The sequence below is a fragment of the Mustelus asterias genome, chromosome 2 (assembly GCF_964213995.1).
Source record: "Mustelus asterias chromosome 2, sMusAst1.hap1.1, whole genome shotgun sequence".
Lineage (NCBI taxonomy): Eukaryota > Metazoa > Chordata > Chondrichthyes > Carcharhiniformes > Triakidae > Mustelus > Mustelus asterias.
Genome location: NC_135802.1, coordinates 84,603,014 through 84,621,768, shown reverse-complemented (window position 1 = coordinate 84,621,768; position 18,755 = coordinate 84,603,014). Strand labels below are relative to the sequence as shown.

The following is an 18,755-nucleotide window of genomic DNA, read 5'->3' as shown; positions in this document are numbered from 1 at the left end:
ATGCTCCATCTGCCAAAGTTTTGACTATTCACTTTACCTATCTTGGTGTCTTCAGCAAATTTAGCTGCCATATATTTAATTTCTTCACCCAAGTAATCATAGATTGTAAATAGTTGAGGCACCAGCACTGATCCCTGTGGCACTCTGCTATCCTAAGCTCTGCTTTCTGTTAGCTAACCAATCCTTTATCTGGCTAATATGTTTGTCACTACAACAGATGTTCTTACTTTGCGTTGCAACCTTTGAGGTGGCACCTTATCAAATGCCTACTGGAAATCCAAGCATGCCACATCTATAGGTTCCCCTTTATCCTGCTTGCCTGTTCCTTCCTCAAAGAACTCTGATAAACCAGTCAAACATGATTTCCTTTGAACAAAACCAAAACCCTGTTCACTCTGCTTAATCTTATTGTGATTTTCTAAGTACCTTGCTGTAACTTCCTGAATGATGGATTCTAGTAATTTCCCAATGTCAGATATTAGATTAACTGGCCTATAGTTTCCTGCTTTCTGTATCTCTCCTTTCTTGAACAAGCTGCTGAAACCTTTCCAGAATTTTGGAGGATTATAACCCACTCCTCTAATATCCCAGCAGTCACTTCTTTAAGACCTTAAGGATGAAGGCCATCAAGCCCTGGGACTTAACAGCCTTTAGGTTTTTCTCACACCTTGTTTTAAGTTTTTTCCCTCCCTTTCACCTTGTTATTTTAAAGTATCATTGGGAAGTTTCCTAAGTCTTCTACTGTGAAGTCAGACACAAAGTACCTGTTCATGCCTCCACTATTTCCTTGTTTTTCCATTATTAATTCCCCAGATTTGCTGCCTAAAGGAACAACATTCATTTTTGTTACTCTCTTATTTACTTGTCGAAAAATTCGGTCTGTTTTTATATTTCCAGTTAGCTTTCATTCATACTCTACTTTCTTATTTTTTAGTCATTCGTTGGTGGGTCTTAGAATCTGTCCAATCTTCTGAACTACCAATAATCTTTGCAGATTTGTATGGTTTTTCTTTCAAGTTGAAACTATCCTTAGCTTCCTTACTTAACCATGGGTGACACATTCTTCTCAAAAAATCTTTCTTTCTCATTAAGATAAATCTTTTCTGAGAGTTATTAAATATTTTATTAAAAGTCTGCCACTATACCTCAACTGTCCTATCTTTCAACCTAGTTTTCCAGTTCACTTTGGCTTGCTCTGCCTTCCTACCCTAATAATTATCTTTTATTTAAGGTTAAAACACTAAGTTTCAATCAATACTCCTCACCTTCAAACTGAATGTGTAATTATATCATGTATGATTACTGTCACCTCAAAAATCCTATTCATTCTTCTTTTTGGTTTTTATCAACTTCCATTATGAAAGCTATTATAGGCTCAATCTATACCACCATTGAGTTGAGACTGTGTTTCTGTGACAATGCTTTATATAAAATAATACTTCTATTGTTCTTTTGGTAGTTCACTTCAGGCTTCTGAACTTCATCGTCAGGTTCAATTGCGGTCCTAGGTCCACACTTTGTCAGAAAAAGTCACTCTTCGCGGGTTTCCCCAGAGTGGCCAATTCATGCTTGGGACAGGCAGTGGGCTAGGGCAGGGGTAGGGCTCACCATCATGGTAAAGATAGCAGGCATACTCTCAAAGCTGGAGGGCTAATCAGAAGCCTTCCAACTTGAAAACAGCAGCAGGAAGCAGGTAAGTGAGGGAGAGTGTACTTCAAACCATTGTGGGTGGAGGAACTCCTCTACAGGGTGCTCTGTGGCTGCTGCTGCATTTAGGCAGACAGAGAGGAACTCTAAACCTGTGTGGACCATTGCCCTCTCCCTGCCCTCTGTCTCCCCAGGTTGCCTCCAGGGAGATAAATTGACCTCCAGCACCTTCAGCAACCTGGAGACCGATTGGAGCATTTGAGTTGGTCTCTCTTAATTAACCTTAGATGGCCCTTAATTAGTTTGATGGGCCATCCACCACCTCCAGAAAAATGATGTGAGAGCAGGATGTAACCAGGGAACTGATGCAAAGGTTGATGATTTAACCCCTGCCCAATTCCATGCCCTGCCTGGGGATCGCTCAAATTCCAACCCATTGATTTACCTTACTTTTGATATTTAACTTAACAAAACCATTCATAATTTTGAACACAAATCACCTTTTAGTCCATGTTCTAATAATGAATAGAGGCTCAATTTCTCCAATTTCCTCATAACTAAATCCTTTCATCCGTGGTTATACCTTAATCAATCTCTTCTCCACCTATCCATGGCATTGATACCTTTCAAAAGGTAAGTGCTCAAAATGTTACACACTCGTACTCTGGCCTGATGCAATGATTTGTATTAATTTAGTATTATCTCTTTGATTTTTTTTATTTTGCACCTATCAATAAAATGTAGGATGCAATTTATAAACATATTTTTATCAACCTGTACTTTTAAGGAATTCTGTAACTAAACTCCTAAGACTTTTCTATGCTTTTAAAAGTTTTACCATTCAGTGTTTATGTCCTTTCCATTCTCACCCTTTCAGAATTGATCCCTCTTACTCAGTAATTACTTGCATCAATTTATAACTGTTGCGATCACACTAATTTCAGTGCAGTCACATTATTTCTTTCTCTTGTTAAAGGATGCTTATTGTGGTGATGGCATGAAATTTCGAAACATATCATGTGTTGTGTTCGATGGATCCAATGGTGACCCTGGAAACATTGTGGATGAGGAGTTATGTGCTGACCTAGAGCCCATGGTGAATGGCAACAAGCAGATCGTTCTGCAAGCAGCCTGCACTGTCCCATGCCCAGGTGCTGTAGTTTCTCAAAGGTGATCCAATGCTGAAAAATATGAGAGGGTGTTTCACAAAGATCCATGTGCTGGGAGTGCACATCAAGAGTGTGAACCCACTACATGCCCAAATTTCTGACGTGCTGAAAATACAAATTCTTAAATCTATTCCAGCTTCTGAATACAGTGCCTTCAGTTTGTTAAATAGAGGGTAATACATAGGATTCTCTGTCAGACTGTTTGGTCAGAGAATGTCTGAAAGTACAATTGAAAGCAAGATGATCAGGCAGCAAACATCTTATTTATGGCCTATTCTTGGTCCAACTTGGTATTTTTTCTTCAAATCATTTATTCACAAAGGATATCATTCTCTAAACATCACTCAAGATTATCATTCCTAGAACACTTTTTATGGGGATTTAGCTATCTCTGTGCTATTTTTGGTTCACTGACCTGTACATCTGCATTAAAATTCTGTCAACACTACTTCAAGAAATATATTGTTAACTTTCATTTTTTAAATAGGTTAGCAATTTCATTAGAGTAACATGGGCAGAAACTTATTGCATGCATGTTACAGTGCACTCAAAATAAAATGGGGCATGTTAAACCCATGTGTGTTGAAAATAAACAACTTTTAAGGCTTTGTTGGATAATTCAGTACTTGTATAGGGTGTATGATTAAATAAATTATGCAATTCACAACCTTTCAAAAAGATTCCCAACAGAAATAAGGCACTTATGGGAGGAGATTACTGACATTTCCCAGTATAATTTTACTCTAGACACTCTGAATAAAAACTGTTCTACAATCATCAGTAATGCACTACCATCGTTACATTGATTTTTTGTAATGTATAATGCATTATTTTTTAATGTCTCCTCAGCATGTAGTGCATTGGTTGTCAACAGTATCAAAGTTTTTAATATTTATTATTTATACCCATTGCATTAAATTTAAAATATATATTTCTTGTTATTTTCCCTGCAGATTTATGCACTGCTTTTTGCAGCCCCAGTTGTGATACTGGGTGAGATTAATTGATATGAATAGAATTAGGAAGCTTGCACCATAATTTTTCTGATGAACACAATATTATAGACTTAATTATTTCAGTCGACTTTGGGCCACAAAACTCAAAATCTGTAGTTTTGAAAGTAATTTCACTGCTCATGTTGTGTTCTAACTTTTTAACTCTCCATTACATCTATTATCATGGTGTTTCGACAGCATAAAGCGACCCATAATTCAGAACCTATAAGGATAGCAGGTATGCAGAATAGATAATTTGGGGGGCTTGAGGCACAGTGATGACTTCAGATCTGGAGCCTGCTTAGGTTTAGGAATGTGAGTCACGTTCTTAAATGGTCTTGGAGTCTGATTGTTGTTTAGCCAGTTGACTGATATTGCCCAGTATTTAATTGTCTACGGGAGTAACCCAGGAGTGTAATGATAGCATTCCTTTTTTGTCTGAATTGAATTCTTCTGCCTTTCACAGATTTAATTTCTCAATCTCTCTAATGTTAACATAAGGTGAGGCAAAGCTTTTTTCAAACTGTTAAGCAGCTTTATTCCACAGAAAGGTGATCATACACATAATAGTCATGACAAGTTCATTTAGTTTCTTTGGTACATTTTTTCTTTATGTAATAATCCAAAATAATTTGCCATGCTTTCTCGCTTCAGTAGTTAGTTTTACTTTATCAAGAGGGGATGGATTTGCCTTACTGGAGTAGAATTAGGACTTGCACATGTCCTTCCAACTCTGTCTCAGTCCCAACTTTCTTGGTTAGGAGTCATTAGACATATAGGGCGGAGTCTCAGCTGGATTCCTACAGCAAAAGGCAGCTCACCTAGGCTGAGCAGAATGAGATAGACTTATAGCAGGAATGCTACAGCAAGATCTGCAGTGGTGATGAGGAAATTATAAAGGTACCGAAGAGCATCCATGAAGGAAGGAGTTTCAACCCTTTAGGTTTGGTGTTTCCCCTCAGCTACCAGTTATTGGGGCCTTTACCATTGCTTCCCTGGGCTTGTTGTCAAACAATCCCAGGAAGTGGCAGTAAGACAGGAGAAGGCAGGGAAATTAGCTGGAAAGCTTGGCTGGTTCCCTCTCTCCACAAAGGAGGAGAGAAATCCAGGTCAGTTCAAAGAGACAGCACTTCACCAACCCATTTCACCACTATTTCCACCGATTACACCTCAGCAAAAATCCTCTCTCAGTCAACATGACTCAGAAAAACCTACTTCTGCCCCTTTTATAAACTCCAGACAGTTTTAGCTTTTCATCCCCATTTCTCTTCCAAGAACATAATTCATCAGCATGACTTGGCAGTAACCCCTGCTGAGTTCAAATCAATAAGGTTGTTGCAGCAGTAATAAACAATCTCTGCAAAGTCTAATTACTTTTCACAATCGCCAGGACACTGGTTCGAACACCCATCAGAAACACACGTTATATCTGCCAGCCCTGCAGTCCAGTGAATTTACCCCATGTATGGTTAAATTTAAGCTGGACTCAACTCATGTTTAACTCAATAGCAGCACTTGTACACAGCTGTTTACCAGTGGCAGCATTGTCTAAACTCTTGAAACTTGCCAGGCACTCTATAGTGGACTTTCTTCTCTTCATAATATTAATGAAAAAAATCATGTGAGTACAAAACATAACTTCCCTAGCTTTATACTCACTAGGTTTTAACTCAAATTACTATCATGAGGAATTGGAGAGAGTTACAGGTGGATAGCTTGCTCCCAGTTTTCAATGAGCATTGCTTAACAAAGTGCTCAAATTTCCCTTCTTCCCATAGAATCCACTTGGTGTATCTTCCGACTATATAATAGCCCCGGTTTTAACTCTGTGCAAGTGAATATGTTTTGAATGAGTTAAAAATCCCAGTAGGCTGTGGATACAAAACCGCTGTACTAAATGGCACAATCTACTTACTGGCCCTGCAATTGGTTAGGATACACCAACACATACACAAGAGAGTGGCATAATGTGATGTAAGTTTTACAAGCAAATAATTTGCAGCTGCCAATAATCCATGTATGACATAAACATGTCTTACTGGAAATGTTCTGCACGTCATTGTTGAATTGTGATATGCTTCTTGCTACCTTCAGGTGACTGTTACCTGACAGAATGGTCTGTGTGGAGTTCTTGTCAACTAACCTGTGTGAATAATGAAGATCTTGGCTATGGTGGTGTACAGGTACGAACAAAGGCAGTGATCATCCAGGCAATGGATAATGAGCAGCTATGTCCAGAACAGGAACTGGAGACCCACCCCTGTACAGGTAGGTACAGCTACTACCTCATGTAAGTTCACAAGAAGCCAACTATGGCAGAGGAATTCCTCTGGTCACTATAGAGATTCAACTTTGATGCATATGCCAAAGTAGTCGGTAGAAAGGAAAGTCTGGCTGGATGTGTAACAAGCAGCTGTTCCACTGTCACCCATTTTTCACCCCATTTGCAAATTTATATCCAAGGAATATGTTGCAATATGCATCTCGAGCTTCTTATTTCAACATTTTCTCTTGTACAGAAAGAAGCACGAGTTCAATCTAATTTTAATAATTCATTGTTTAAAACAAGTTAACTTATTTAAAATAAATTGGTTAAATCCTCCATTAAATTACCCTTTTCCAGTTTCTTACCCTCCATGTCTCTATCACTTCTGTCATCAGAAATGCACCAAAGCCCTTTTGAACCCATTTTTTGCTGCCAATGTCAGTTATCATACCTAGTAACTTGTTCCAAAAGTCTGTCACTGATTGTGTGCTAAAGATGCTTAGATGACTTAAAATTTTCTAATTTTTAGCTTTTAACCTTCAGGGCCAGAGTTTACTGTAAAATAACAGTGAGTTTACCAGCATTTGCTATTATTTATGCACAAAACAGATAGCAGCCTCAGGAAAGCACAAATGTGCAGTTAAGTCTGAAACCCCAGAGGTTGCTGTACATTGCAAAAACATAATTTTTCCATCACAGTCCCCATTCAAATTATTTGAATGGTGTGAAATACCTGGTAAGGAGTCTAACAACACCAGGTTAAAGCCCGACAGGTTTATTTGGTAGCAAACACCACTAGGTTTCGGAGCGCTGCTCCTTCGTCAGGTGCTACCAAATAAACCTGTTGGACTTTAACCTGGTGTTGTTAGACTCCTTATTGTGTTTACCCCAGTCCAACGCCGGCATCTCCACATCGTGAAATACCTGGACAAGGTCTGAAGAAAAACTGCAAATGCTTGAAGTAATCTGCAGGTCTATGGAGAGACAAACATTGGCCAGGAGCTTCTGATGGATTTGCTGTTGCAAATTGGGACCCAGAGGAAGTTCCCAATATGCACGCATGCACAGAACTTACCCAAGGATTTCAAATTCTCAAAGGACAAAGATACGCTGCCCAGAACTCTGTGTGAAAACCTCCAATACTGACACCAGCCTTGTGGGCTTGAGCTGGTGTCCTGAATTTGCCCAGAAATTTACTTCAAGATACTCATGCTGGTAACCACATAGGACCTGGATTGAAAAGATTAACAGCAGAAGCTGAATCAGAAAGGCCTCAACAGATATTTATAAGCCAATTTACTGAATACTCCCACTACTCACCCCAACCACTGCCCCTGCCCCCACGCTCCCACTATCCAGGTATTTAAACTGAAAACATATAACAGCAATCAAAAGTATTAAAAAAATAGAAATTATTGCTTAACTTGGAAGCAGTGTATGAGAAGCAGGAGATAATATTAGAGAGAAGCACCAAGGTGCACAGAATACTGGGAGAGACTGGGAGGTAGTAAGAAAAAGTAAGTTATTAGGTAGGTTCACGGTAAAGTGTAGTCTAGATTAGGATTTCTGTGCATGTTTGTGAAGTGGAGATGCCAGTGTTGGACTGGGGTAAACACAGTAAGAAGTCTCACAACACCAGGTTAAAGTCCAACAGGTTTATTTGGTAGTAAACGCCACTAGCTTTCGGAGCGCTGCTCAGCGCTTGATTCACCTGATGAAGGAGCAGCGCTCTAAAAGCTAGTGGTGTTTGCTACCAAATAAACCTGTTGGACTTTAACCTGGTGTTGTGAGACTTTTTACCATGTTTGTGAATGCATGGAATGTGGTAAATCCAATCGGTGAGTTACAGGCGCAGAAGCTACATGGAAATGTGATACTGTGGCTATAACAGAAACCTGGCTCAGAGGGCTGGATACAAGGTGTTCAGGAAAGTTAGCAAAATCAGGAAAGATGGAGGGATGGCAGTGTTGATCAAAGATAACAACAAAGTGCTGGAGAGGGAGGATGCCCCAGAGAGGTCAAGGACAGAATCTATTTGGCTAGAGGTAAGGAACAAAATGGTGCAATTGCAACACTGTGTAATCTATAGGCCAACTATCGGGAAAGATGTGGAGGAACAAATTTGCAAGGAAATTTATAGAATAATAAAGTAATTACAATGAAATGAAAGACTTTAATCATCCAAATATAGACTGGGATAGTAATGTAAAAGGAAGAGAGGGACAAGAGTTCCTAGCGTGCGTTCAGGAGAATTTTCTACACCTCTATGTTTCCAGTCCAATGAGAAAGGAGGCATTGCTAAACCTGGATCTTTTTTTTTATTCATTCGCGGGACATAGACATCGCTGGCTGGCCAGCATTTATTGCCCATCCCTAGTTGCCCGAGGGCAGTTGAGAGTCAACCACATTGGTGTGGCTCTGAAGTCACATGTAGAGCAGACCAGGTAAGGACAGCAGATTTCCTTCCCTAAAGGGCATTAGTGAACCAGATGGGTTTTTCTGACCATTTAACAATGGTTTCTTGGTCACCAGTAGATACTTAATTCCAGATATTTTTTATTGAATTCAAATTCCACCATCCGTCATGGTGGCATTCGAACCCGGGGTCCCAAGGATATTAGCTGAGTTTTTGGATTAGTAGTCTCGCGATAATACCATTGCCTCCCCTTGTGAATTAGGTAAGCCAAGTAGAGTGCTTATCTGAAGAGGAATGTTTGATCATTGTATCATAAGGTTTAGATTGGCAATGGAAAATGAAAAGGAACAATCCAAAGTAATTGGGAAAAAGCCAACTTCAGAGGGCTAAGAATGGAACTGACCCAGATAAATTAGAATTAAAGGTTAGCTGGGAAAATTGGAACTGAATAACTGGCTGCCCTTAAAGAAGAGATAGTTCAGACAGTCAACGTATATTCTGACAAAGGGGAAAGGTGGGGAAAATAAATCCAGAGCTCTCCTGATAACCAAAAAGATAAAAGATTAAGATGAAGAAGAAAAACTGTGGTCATAACATGTCAGGTGGATAGTACAACTGAGAACCAGGTTGAATATAGAACATTCAGAGGGGAATTGAAAAGGCAACTTAGAGAAGTGACGTTAGGACCTCTGCTGTTCCAAATATATATAAAAGACTCAGCATAAAGGGCAAAATTGCAAAATTTACAGACAACACAATCCTTGGGAAGTATCGTGAACTGTGAGGAGGATAGATGAGAACTTCAAAAGGATACAGGTAGATTGGTGAAATGGGCGGACAAATGGCAGATGAAATTTAATGCATGATTCATTTTGATAGAAAGAATGCAGAGCGGCAATATAAAACAAAATACAATTCTAAAGCGGATGCAGGAGTAAAAGGGCCTCGGTGTAGATGTGCATAAATCATTGAAGGTGGCAGGACTGGTTAAGAGAGCAAGTACAGAGCTTACAGCATTCCAAGTTCTATTAATGGGAACATAGAATACAAAGCAAATACATTATGTAAAACTTGTATAAAACACTGCTTCAGTCTCAACTGGAGTATTGCGTCCAGTTCTGGAATCCACACTTTAGGATGGATGTGAAGGCATTAGAGAGAGCTTCATGTAACTTCAGTTACATACATAGATTGGAGAACATGGGACTGCTTTCCTTGGAGAAACTGTTCCAATTGGTAGAAGGATCAAGAACCAGAGGGCACAGATTAAGGTAATTGGCAAAAGAAGCAATGGAGACATGAGGAAAATTTCTTTCACTCAATGAGTGTTCAGGGTCTGGAATGCACTGCCTGAGAGTTTGGCAGAGGTGCATTCAAAAGGGAATTGAATTGTTATCTGAAAAGTAAGAGTGTGCAGGGCTACAGGAACCAATTGGGGGAGTCAGACAGGTAAATTGCTCCTGCAGAGAGCCGGCACAGACACAACAGGCCAAATAGCCTCCTTCTATGGTGCAACCATTCTGTGAGCTTTCTAGGTTGCAGTCTACTACAAATGCAATGCATTTTATCATTTTTTAAATTCATTCATGGGACATGGGCGACACTGCCTGGCCAGCATTTATTGCCCATCCCTAGTTGCCCTTGAGAAGGTGGTGAGCTGCCGCCTTGAATCGCTGCAGTCCACGTGCTGTGGGTTGAGCTACAATGCCATTAGGGAGGGTGTTCCAGGCTTTTGACCCAGCGACTGTGAAGGAACAACGATATATTTCCAAGTCAGGATGGTGAGTGGCGTGGAGGGAAATTTGCAAGTGGTGGTGTTCCCATTTATCTGCTGTGCTTGGCCTTCTAGATGGAAGTGGTCATGGCTTTGGAAGGTGCTGTCTAAGGGTCTTTGGTGAATTGCTGCAATGCATCTTGTAGATAGTACAAATTGCTGCTACTGAGCGTCGGTGGTGGAGGGATTGAATGTTTGTAGCTGTGGTGCCAATCAAGCGGGCTGCTTTGTCTTGGATGTTGTTAAGCTTCTTGAATGTTGTTGGAGCTGCACCCATCCAGCAAGGGGGGGGGGTATTCCATCACACTGACTTGTGCGTTGTAGATGGTGGATAGGCTCTGGGGAGTCAGGAGGTGAGTTACTCGCTGCAGTATTCCTAGCCTCTGACCTGCTCTTGTAACCTCTGTGTTTATATCATAGAAATCATAGAAACCCTATAGTACAGAAAGAGGCCATTCGGCCCATCGAGTCTGCACCGACCACAATCCCACCCAGGCCCTACCCCCATATCCCTACATATTTTATCCGCTAATTCCTCTAATCTACACATCCCAGGACACTAAAGGGCAATTTTAGCACAGCCATTCAGTCTAACCCGCACATCTTTGGACTGTGGGAGGAAACCGGAGCACCCGGAGGAAACCCACACAGACATGAGGAGAATGTGCAAACTCCACACAGACAGTGACCCAAGCTGGGAATCGAACCCAGGTCCCTGGAGCTGTGAAGCAGCAGTGCTAACCACTGTGCTACCGTGCCGCCCATATTATATGGTGAGTCCAGTTGAGTTTCTGGTCAATGATAACCCCAGGGATGTTGATAGTGGGGGATTCAGTGATGATTACACTATTGAATGTTAAGGCGCGGTGGTTAGAGTGTCTCTTATTGGTGATGGTCATTGCTTGGCATTTGTGTGGAATGAATGTTATTTGCACTTGTCAGCCGAAACCTGGATATTGTCCAGATCCTGTTGCATTTAAACATGGACTGCTTCAGTATCTGAGGAATCGTGAATAGTGCTTAACATTATGCAATCATTGGTGAACATCCCCACTTCTGACCTTATGATTGAGAGAAGGTCATTGATGAAGCAGCTGAAGATTGTTGGTCCAAGGACACTACCCTCAGGGACTCCTGCAGAGATGTCAAGGAGCTGAGATGACTGACCCTCCACAACCACAACCATCTTCCTATGTACCAGGTATGACTCCAACCAATGGAGAGTTTGGCACCTGATACCCATTGATTCCAGTTTTACTCGGGCTCCTTGATGCCACACTCGGTCGAATGCGGCTTTGACGTCAAGGGCTGTCACTCTCACTTCGCCTCTGGAATTCAGCTCTTTTGTTCATGTTTGAACCAAGGCTGTAATGAGGTCAGGAGCTGAGTAGCCCTGGTGAAACCCAAACTGGGCATCACTGAGCAGGTTAGTGCTGAGCAGGTGCTGCTTGATAGCACTGTTGATGACCCCATCCATCACTTTACTGATGATCGAAAATGGGCGGTAATTGGCTGAGTTGGATTTGTCCTGCTTTTTGTGTACAGGACATACCTGGGCAATTTTCCACATTGTTGGGTAGATGCCAATGTTGTAACTGTACTGGAAGAGCTTGGTGGGGGGGTGGGGGAGGTGGGGCAAGTTCTGGAGCACAAGTCTTCAGTACTATTGCCGGAATGTTATCAGGGCCCATTGCCTTTGCAGTATCCAGTGCCTCCAACTGTTTCTTGATATCACGTGGAGTGAATCGAATTGGCTGGAGACTGGCATCTGAGATGCTGGGGACCACTGGAGGAGGCCGAGATGGGTCATCCACTTGGCACTTCTGTCTGAAGATTGCTACGAATGCTTCAGCCTTATCCTTTGCACTGATGTGCTGGACTCCTCCATCATTAGGGATGGGGATATTTGTGGAGCCTCCTCCTCCAGTGAGTTGTTTAATTGTCTACCATCGTTCCCGACTGAATGTGGAAGGACTGCAGAGCTTAGATCTGATCCGTTGGTTATGGGATCGCTGAGCTCTGTCCATCACTTGCTATTTTTGCCATTTAGCATGCAAGTAGTCCTGTTGGGTAGCTTCACCAGGTTGATACCTCATTTTTAGATATGCCTGGTGCTGCTCCTGAGATGCCCTCCTGCACTCCCCATTGAACCAGGGTTGATCCCCTGGATTGATGGTAATGGTTGAGTGGGGTATACCAGGCCATGAGGTTGCACATTGTGCTAGAGTACAATTCTGCTGCTGTTGATGGCCCACAGTGCCTCATGAATGCCCAGTCTTGAGTTGCTAGATTGGTTTGAAGTCTGTCCCATTTAGCACGGTAATAGTGTCACACAACATGGTGGAGGTTATTCTCAATGTGAAGGCGGGACTTCATCTCCACAAGGACTGTGCGGTGATCACTCTTACTGATACTGTCATGGACAGATGCATCTGCAGCTGGCAGATTGGTAAGGATGAGGTCAAGTATGTTATTTCCTCTTGTTGGTTCCTTCACCACCTGCTGCAGACCCAGTCTAGCAGTTATATCCTTTAGGACCCGACCAGCTCGATCAGTAGTGCTGCTGCCGAGCCACTCTTGGTGGTGGACATTGAAATCCCCTATCCAGAATACATTTTGCGCCTTGCCACCCTCAGTGCTTCCTCTAAGTGTTGTTCAACATGGAGGAATACTGATTCTTCAGCTGAAGGAGGACGGTGCGTGATAACCAGTGAGAGGTTTCCTTGCCCATGTTTAACCTGAAGCCATGAGACTTTATGAGGTCCGGAGTCGATGTTAAGGACTCCCAGGGCAACTCCCTCCCGACTGTATACCACTGTGCCGCCACTTCTGCTGGGTCTGTCCTGCCGGGACTGGACATATCCAGGGATGGTAATGGTGGTGTCTGGGGTGTTATCTGTAAGGTATAATTCCATGAGAATGACTATGTCAAGGTGTTGCTTGATTAGTCTGAGACAGCTCTCCCAATTTTGACACTAGCCCCCAGATGTTAGTAAGGAGGACTTTGCAAGGTCGACAGGGTTGTTTGTTTTGCCACTTTCTTTTCTGGTGCCGACGTCAATGCCAGGTGGTCCGTCCGGTTTCATTTCTTTGTTGAGACTTTGTAGCGATTGTTACAACTGAGTGGCTTGCTAGGCCATTTCAGAGGGCAGTTAAGAGTCAACCACATTGCTTTGGCTCTGGAGTCACATGTAGGCCAGACCAGGTAAGGACAGCAGATTTCCTTCCCTAAAGGACATTAATGAACCAGTTGGGTTTTTCTGACAATCGACAATGGTTTCAGGGTCATCAGTGGACTCTCAATTCCAGATATTTTTAATTGAATTGAAATTCCACCATCTGCCGTGGCGGGATTCAAACCCAGGTCCCCAGAACATTATCTGGGTTTCTGGATTAATAGTCGAGTGATAATACCACTAGGCCATCGCCTCCCGATATTAAGTACTTTCTTAATTCATTTCAAAGCCTTTTCACATGTATTTACACTACATTAATGGTTATACAAACTCATAAAAGCAATTTAAAGTGTTTTGAAAAAACTAAAGTCGTTTAAGGAAATCTTAAGAACTTGTAAAAATTCACCACAGCACTATAGACTACGAGATTGCAAAAGGTGTTTCTCACCACTTCAGCACCTTACAACTACCCCTCATGGCTGCCATTTACTAATGTGGTGTCCTGCAGCTGGTGAAGGAAGTCCCTAAAGTCCCAGCATAAAAAAGTAAGTTGTAGTTTAAATCATATTAAGTGGTGGACACCCAGCCTCATCACTAACTAACAGATCAGGAGTTAACCTCTAGTTGCGCTGTAGATACAGTGTAGGATTGGCTGAGAAATTTAGGGCTTGTTCTTTTCGGTCTAAGTGCCCTTTTAATTGTGTGATAAGTCTTAATTTCTGCCAAACTTCGCTGGCACTGATAATTGATGTTTACAAATGTAGAGTCGCATTCCTTCAAATTTTAATTGTTTTTTAAGAGTTTTTTTTAAAAATGTACCATTTTGTGTCTTTTTCAATTAAATTTGTCCTTCCCTTTTATTTTGCTTTCTGTTCCTGAATGACTCTAAAGCAGGAAAGGCATAACAGTTAATCAATTACAGTGCTTATTTAATACTTATACGTTGACACACAATACCTAAAAGGATGGTTAGAGTATGTTTTAAAGTTTTTAGTTTATTTATCAGTGTCACAAGTAGATGGCACAGTAGCACAGTGGTTAGCACTGCTGCTTCACAGCGCCAGGGACCTGGGTTCGATTCCCGGTTTGGGTCACTGTCCGTGTGGAGTTTGTATGTTCTCCCCTGTCTGCGTGGGTTTTTTCCGAGTGCTCTGGTTTCCTCCCACATTCTGAAAGACGTGCTGATTAGGTGCATTGACCCGAACAGGCACCGGACTGTGGCGACTAGCGGAATTTCACAGTAACTTCATTGCAGCGATAATGTAAGCCTACTTGTGACAAATGCGTTAACACTGCAATGAAGTTACCACGAAAATCCCTTAGTTGCCACACTCCGACGCCTGTTCGGGTACACTAAGAGCATTGATGGATTTAAAGGGAAGCTAGGTAAGTGCTTAATAAGAGGAATGGAGAATATTCTGAAAAATTGAGATGAACTAGAGTGGGAGAAGGCTTTGTAGAGCATAAAGACCCTCATAGTGCAGTTGAGCTATATGGGCTGTTTCTGTGTTATAATTTCTATATAGTTCTATGTAATTCCCAACGAACGTTGTTCATCTGCACTGTGCTGGCAGCTCAGATTAGAATTCCACCCATTTTCAGAGCATTCTGAAATTGATTTTGGGTTGAAGTGCGGGGACAGTTGGAGCACACATCAAAGCAACGACTGAAATTGTTCAGAGAATGGTTTTGTCAGCACTTGCTCCTGCTTCTGACTAAAAACAAATTAATGACTTGCAGTGCCAGCAGACTAGGTTCCTCACTGACAGTACAGACGCAAAACATTCCCTGTGATGTTTTCCTTTTTCAAGTCTTTTATATGTTGTTTGTTTCATTACTAATAACTGTAGATAAATGCTACCACCTTCTGGTTACATCTCAAAGTACATAAATACATTTGAATTTCACAAAGAGGAAAGGCTGAATGCAGATTCCCACATTCCTATTTGTGTTTCTCTAAGCATGGTGCACTGAGGACTTAAGCTGAAAAAGATTTGTATTTTACGTGACAAAACATTAAAATAAACCCATTAAACGTTATTTAGTTTTGTCTTGAGACAACAGGTACTGTTTTTGATGCATCCATGCCCATCTGAGACAGTTTGCCATGAAAGCAGAATTTTACTAAGTCATTCACAATTTAAGATATTTAGTGGTAAGCTATGAATAAAGGAAAGGGACAAAATTCATTCGAACTTGACCCACGAAAAAATTATAATTGAGCAGATTTCAAGAACATTTCATAGTGGCAGTACGAGCCGCTTACATAATGTGAAGTAGTTATTTGTTGGTCAAACGAGAAAAGGAGCAGGTTTCGTTAACTTGAAGTACACTGGTAAACCAATTAAATTATTCCAACAATCCAGCAGTTTTTTGTGTTTTTTATTTAAACTTTTCCTGTGCTAGTTCACAATTAGCCAGGTTGGTGAATTGAAACATGATGCGGTGAGATTTGTGCTTGTTGGCCTAGATTTTTTCAATTATGGAGGCTCTCCTTCATTGTGTAAATGGCATAAGTCACTGTTGAATTGGACGCTCCGCTCTGGAACATGGCATCTACTATTTTCACAGGGATGGAAAAAGGGGCCGGGTTGGGATTTGCACATGCACGGTTGCGCTGGGAGCTGCTGATTGATATTGGCAGCTACCTCCACTCATGTCTGGTTTTGGTGACCCAGGTGTGTGAAACGTGCTCAGGTTAGCCCTGGTAGGAGCAGGTCTGAACTTTGTGGAGCCCTTTGGTGAGATGGGATAACCTTTTGGAGAGGTGGGATATCCCTTTGGATATGGTCCTGAGACACATCGTGGGGTGGTCAGGTGCCCCTTGGGAGAGATAAAGTGTCTCTTAGGATTGTTAAATGTAGGCATGAATATACATAAAATGTGCATAAACGCATTAACTGTCAAGCTGATTAGAACTATAAAAATTGCCAAATTAACTGTCAAAGGCAACTTTCAAGCTGTCAATGCATTTAAAGGTCGTGCACTTTAAATCTTTGCAAATGTCTGGAATGTTTAAAAAAAAATCAATACTTGTTATTTCACTCTGTTGACATAAGCCTGAGAGCTATCATTACTTTAATTAATTATTAATGATTAATGATTTTACAATCTTCCATTATCATAGTAGGATGCCTTCCAGTTCAGTTTGATTGATAGCTGCAAGTGTTTATAGATGCTTTGAAGTGGAACTATGAATTCCAATATTTGCTTCTATAAGAAATTAAGCACTTGGATTAAATGTTTGTTTTTATAAGGAATGAAGGAATGTAAATGCCTTGAATTGTTTTTTACAATTGAGGGTGTGTAAAAATTTAAAGCCTGCAAAAGACACTTCGAACTTTGATTAATCTCTTCATGAATCTGCTCATGGTGGACACTGGGTGAGATGGTATGGTAGTTGTAAGGGTACAGATGATGAATGGTGGGCATGGGTTGGCATGAGTTGGTGTAGGAGATATAAAGGGTCATGTGAGGTGGGTAGAGGGACGTAAGTTAGCATGGAGGTTATGAGGAGTCAGGGGTCACGGTAGAGGGCATGAGTTAGCATGGATAGGGGCATGGTGATTGTGTGTAGGGGAGTGAGGGTTAAGGGCTTTATTTTTAAATCTTGGACACAGTCCTGGAACACAGAGGCAGGCATTCTGCCCAGCCTTCTGCATTCATTCCAAGGGTGGCAGGCCTGACTCCCAGAGAACCCTGCCACTCTATTCTGAAAACCTCAACTTCTAGGGCACTTTCCCCTCAGCTGAGAAATATCCAAATTCTGTACTCTGGACCCAGGAGCAAACATCTATGTCATAATCTCGTGATGGCCATTGAGGTACCATAACCTCTCTAAGTACCTCTGGTTGTTGGCCCATTCTGCTCCAATTGTACCTTTGAAGGACACTCCAGATCAACAGTAATTAAATAATATTTGGGATTCTATGATGCACTCTTTACTTAAGATCAGTGAATTCCTCATTTTATTTAAGTATTTGTCCCCAGTGGCAAAGTCCAACATGGTAGTTCTCTCGGAATGTTTCTCACATTTGACAGTGATGGAAAATTGACCGCTGGTTGGGCGCTCTGTTTGATTTTCCTTTGCACTTAAGTCAGTGGATTAGAAATTTAGGCTGGGTTTATAATAGGTAGTAAATATGTTCTGATTTAGCCTGATTTGCCTCTGCTAACCAAGTACTCCAAGGTCTCGCCCTTCTCTTTGTCCTACAACCTCCTACTGCCCCACAACCTTCCAAAATATCTGTGCTCATCTCATTCGGACCTCTTGCACATCCTGAAATTTAGTCACTCCACCAATGGTGATCACCCATTCAGCTGCCATGGCCCAAAATGCTGAAATTTGCTCTCCAAACCTCTCTATCTCTTCTCTTTAAGATTCTCCTTAAAACTTGTTCTAGTCTCTCCTTCGGTGGCTCAGTGTTGAATGTCTTTGATAATGCTCCTGTGAAGCTCTGTGGAACAATTTACAGTGTCAAAGATGCTATATGAACACAAGTGGTTGTTGTTGTTGGTTTGTGACTTGCGTAGACCAATGAGCAACTGAAAGGGATGTTTCTGTCATATATCTGTGAGAATCATAAATATAAGATAGTCATAGGTAAATTCACTAAGGAATTCAAGAAAAATGTCTTTACCCAGAGAGTGGTTTTAATGTGGCACTCATATAGCATGGGTGCTTTTAAACAAAATCTAGGTAAATCCATGGTGGAGAAAGAATAGAAAGACATGCTAATTGAGTTAGATAAAGAAGCTAGTAGAAGGCTTATATGAAGCGTAAACATTGGCAGAGAGCAATTTAGTCAAATGATCAATTTCTGTGCTGTACATTGTAGTTCAATATACATGTACTTTCCAGTACCTAACCCAATTCATGCAAGGGTTCATCACAGGATCAGGGGTTGATATTGCAGTCAAACCTAATTCTACATACACACATAACTTCATCAGAAGTCAGTCAGCCCCTCTTGTGATCAGCATTCTAAATCCACATCGTCAATACTAGAACTATTAGCACTCATATTATTTCTATTGTTTCTAGCTGCACTGGAAGTAACAGAATTAACAATTTGGAGCTTTTACTCCAATTCTTTTCCAAGCAACAAGCACCACTCCTTTGGTGAACCTGTAAGTTACAATGTGCCTTTCTGTGCCTAATACCTGGGTAATTAGAGCAAGTTCAGGGGTCAAGTGGAAACCCGTGTGATTTTAATACCTAGTTACGTCATAGTTACATTGCCTTTGGAAAACAGAATAACAGAATAAATAAATTTGATATAAATTGCAGAACACAATAATAAAAATGTAAG

The 18,755-nt window shown here is 41.2% G+C and overlaps 1 protein-coding gene across 1 annotated transcript in view; it reads left to right on the top strand.

The window, feature by feature from the left end:
* Nucleotides 1–18,755, top strand: part of thsd7aa (thrombospondin, type I, domain containing 7Aa) — a 398,355-nt gene that overhangs the window by 355,587 nt on the left and 24,013 nt on the right. The window contains exons 21-22 of the mRNA XM_078228043.1: nucleotides 2,624–2,798; nucleotides 5,906–6,079. Of these exons, the coding sequence (XP_078084169.1) occupies nucleotides 2,624–2,798; nucleotides 5,906–6,079 (349 nt within the window). The remainder of the gene's footprint in view (nucleotides 1–2,623; nucleotides 2,799–5,905; nucleotides 6,080–18,755) is intronic.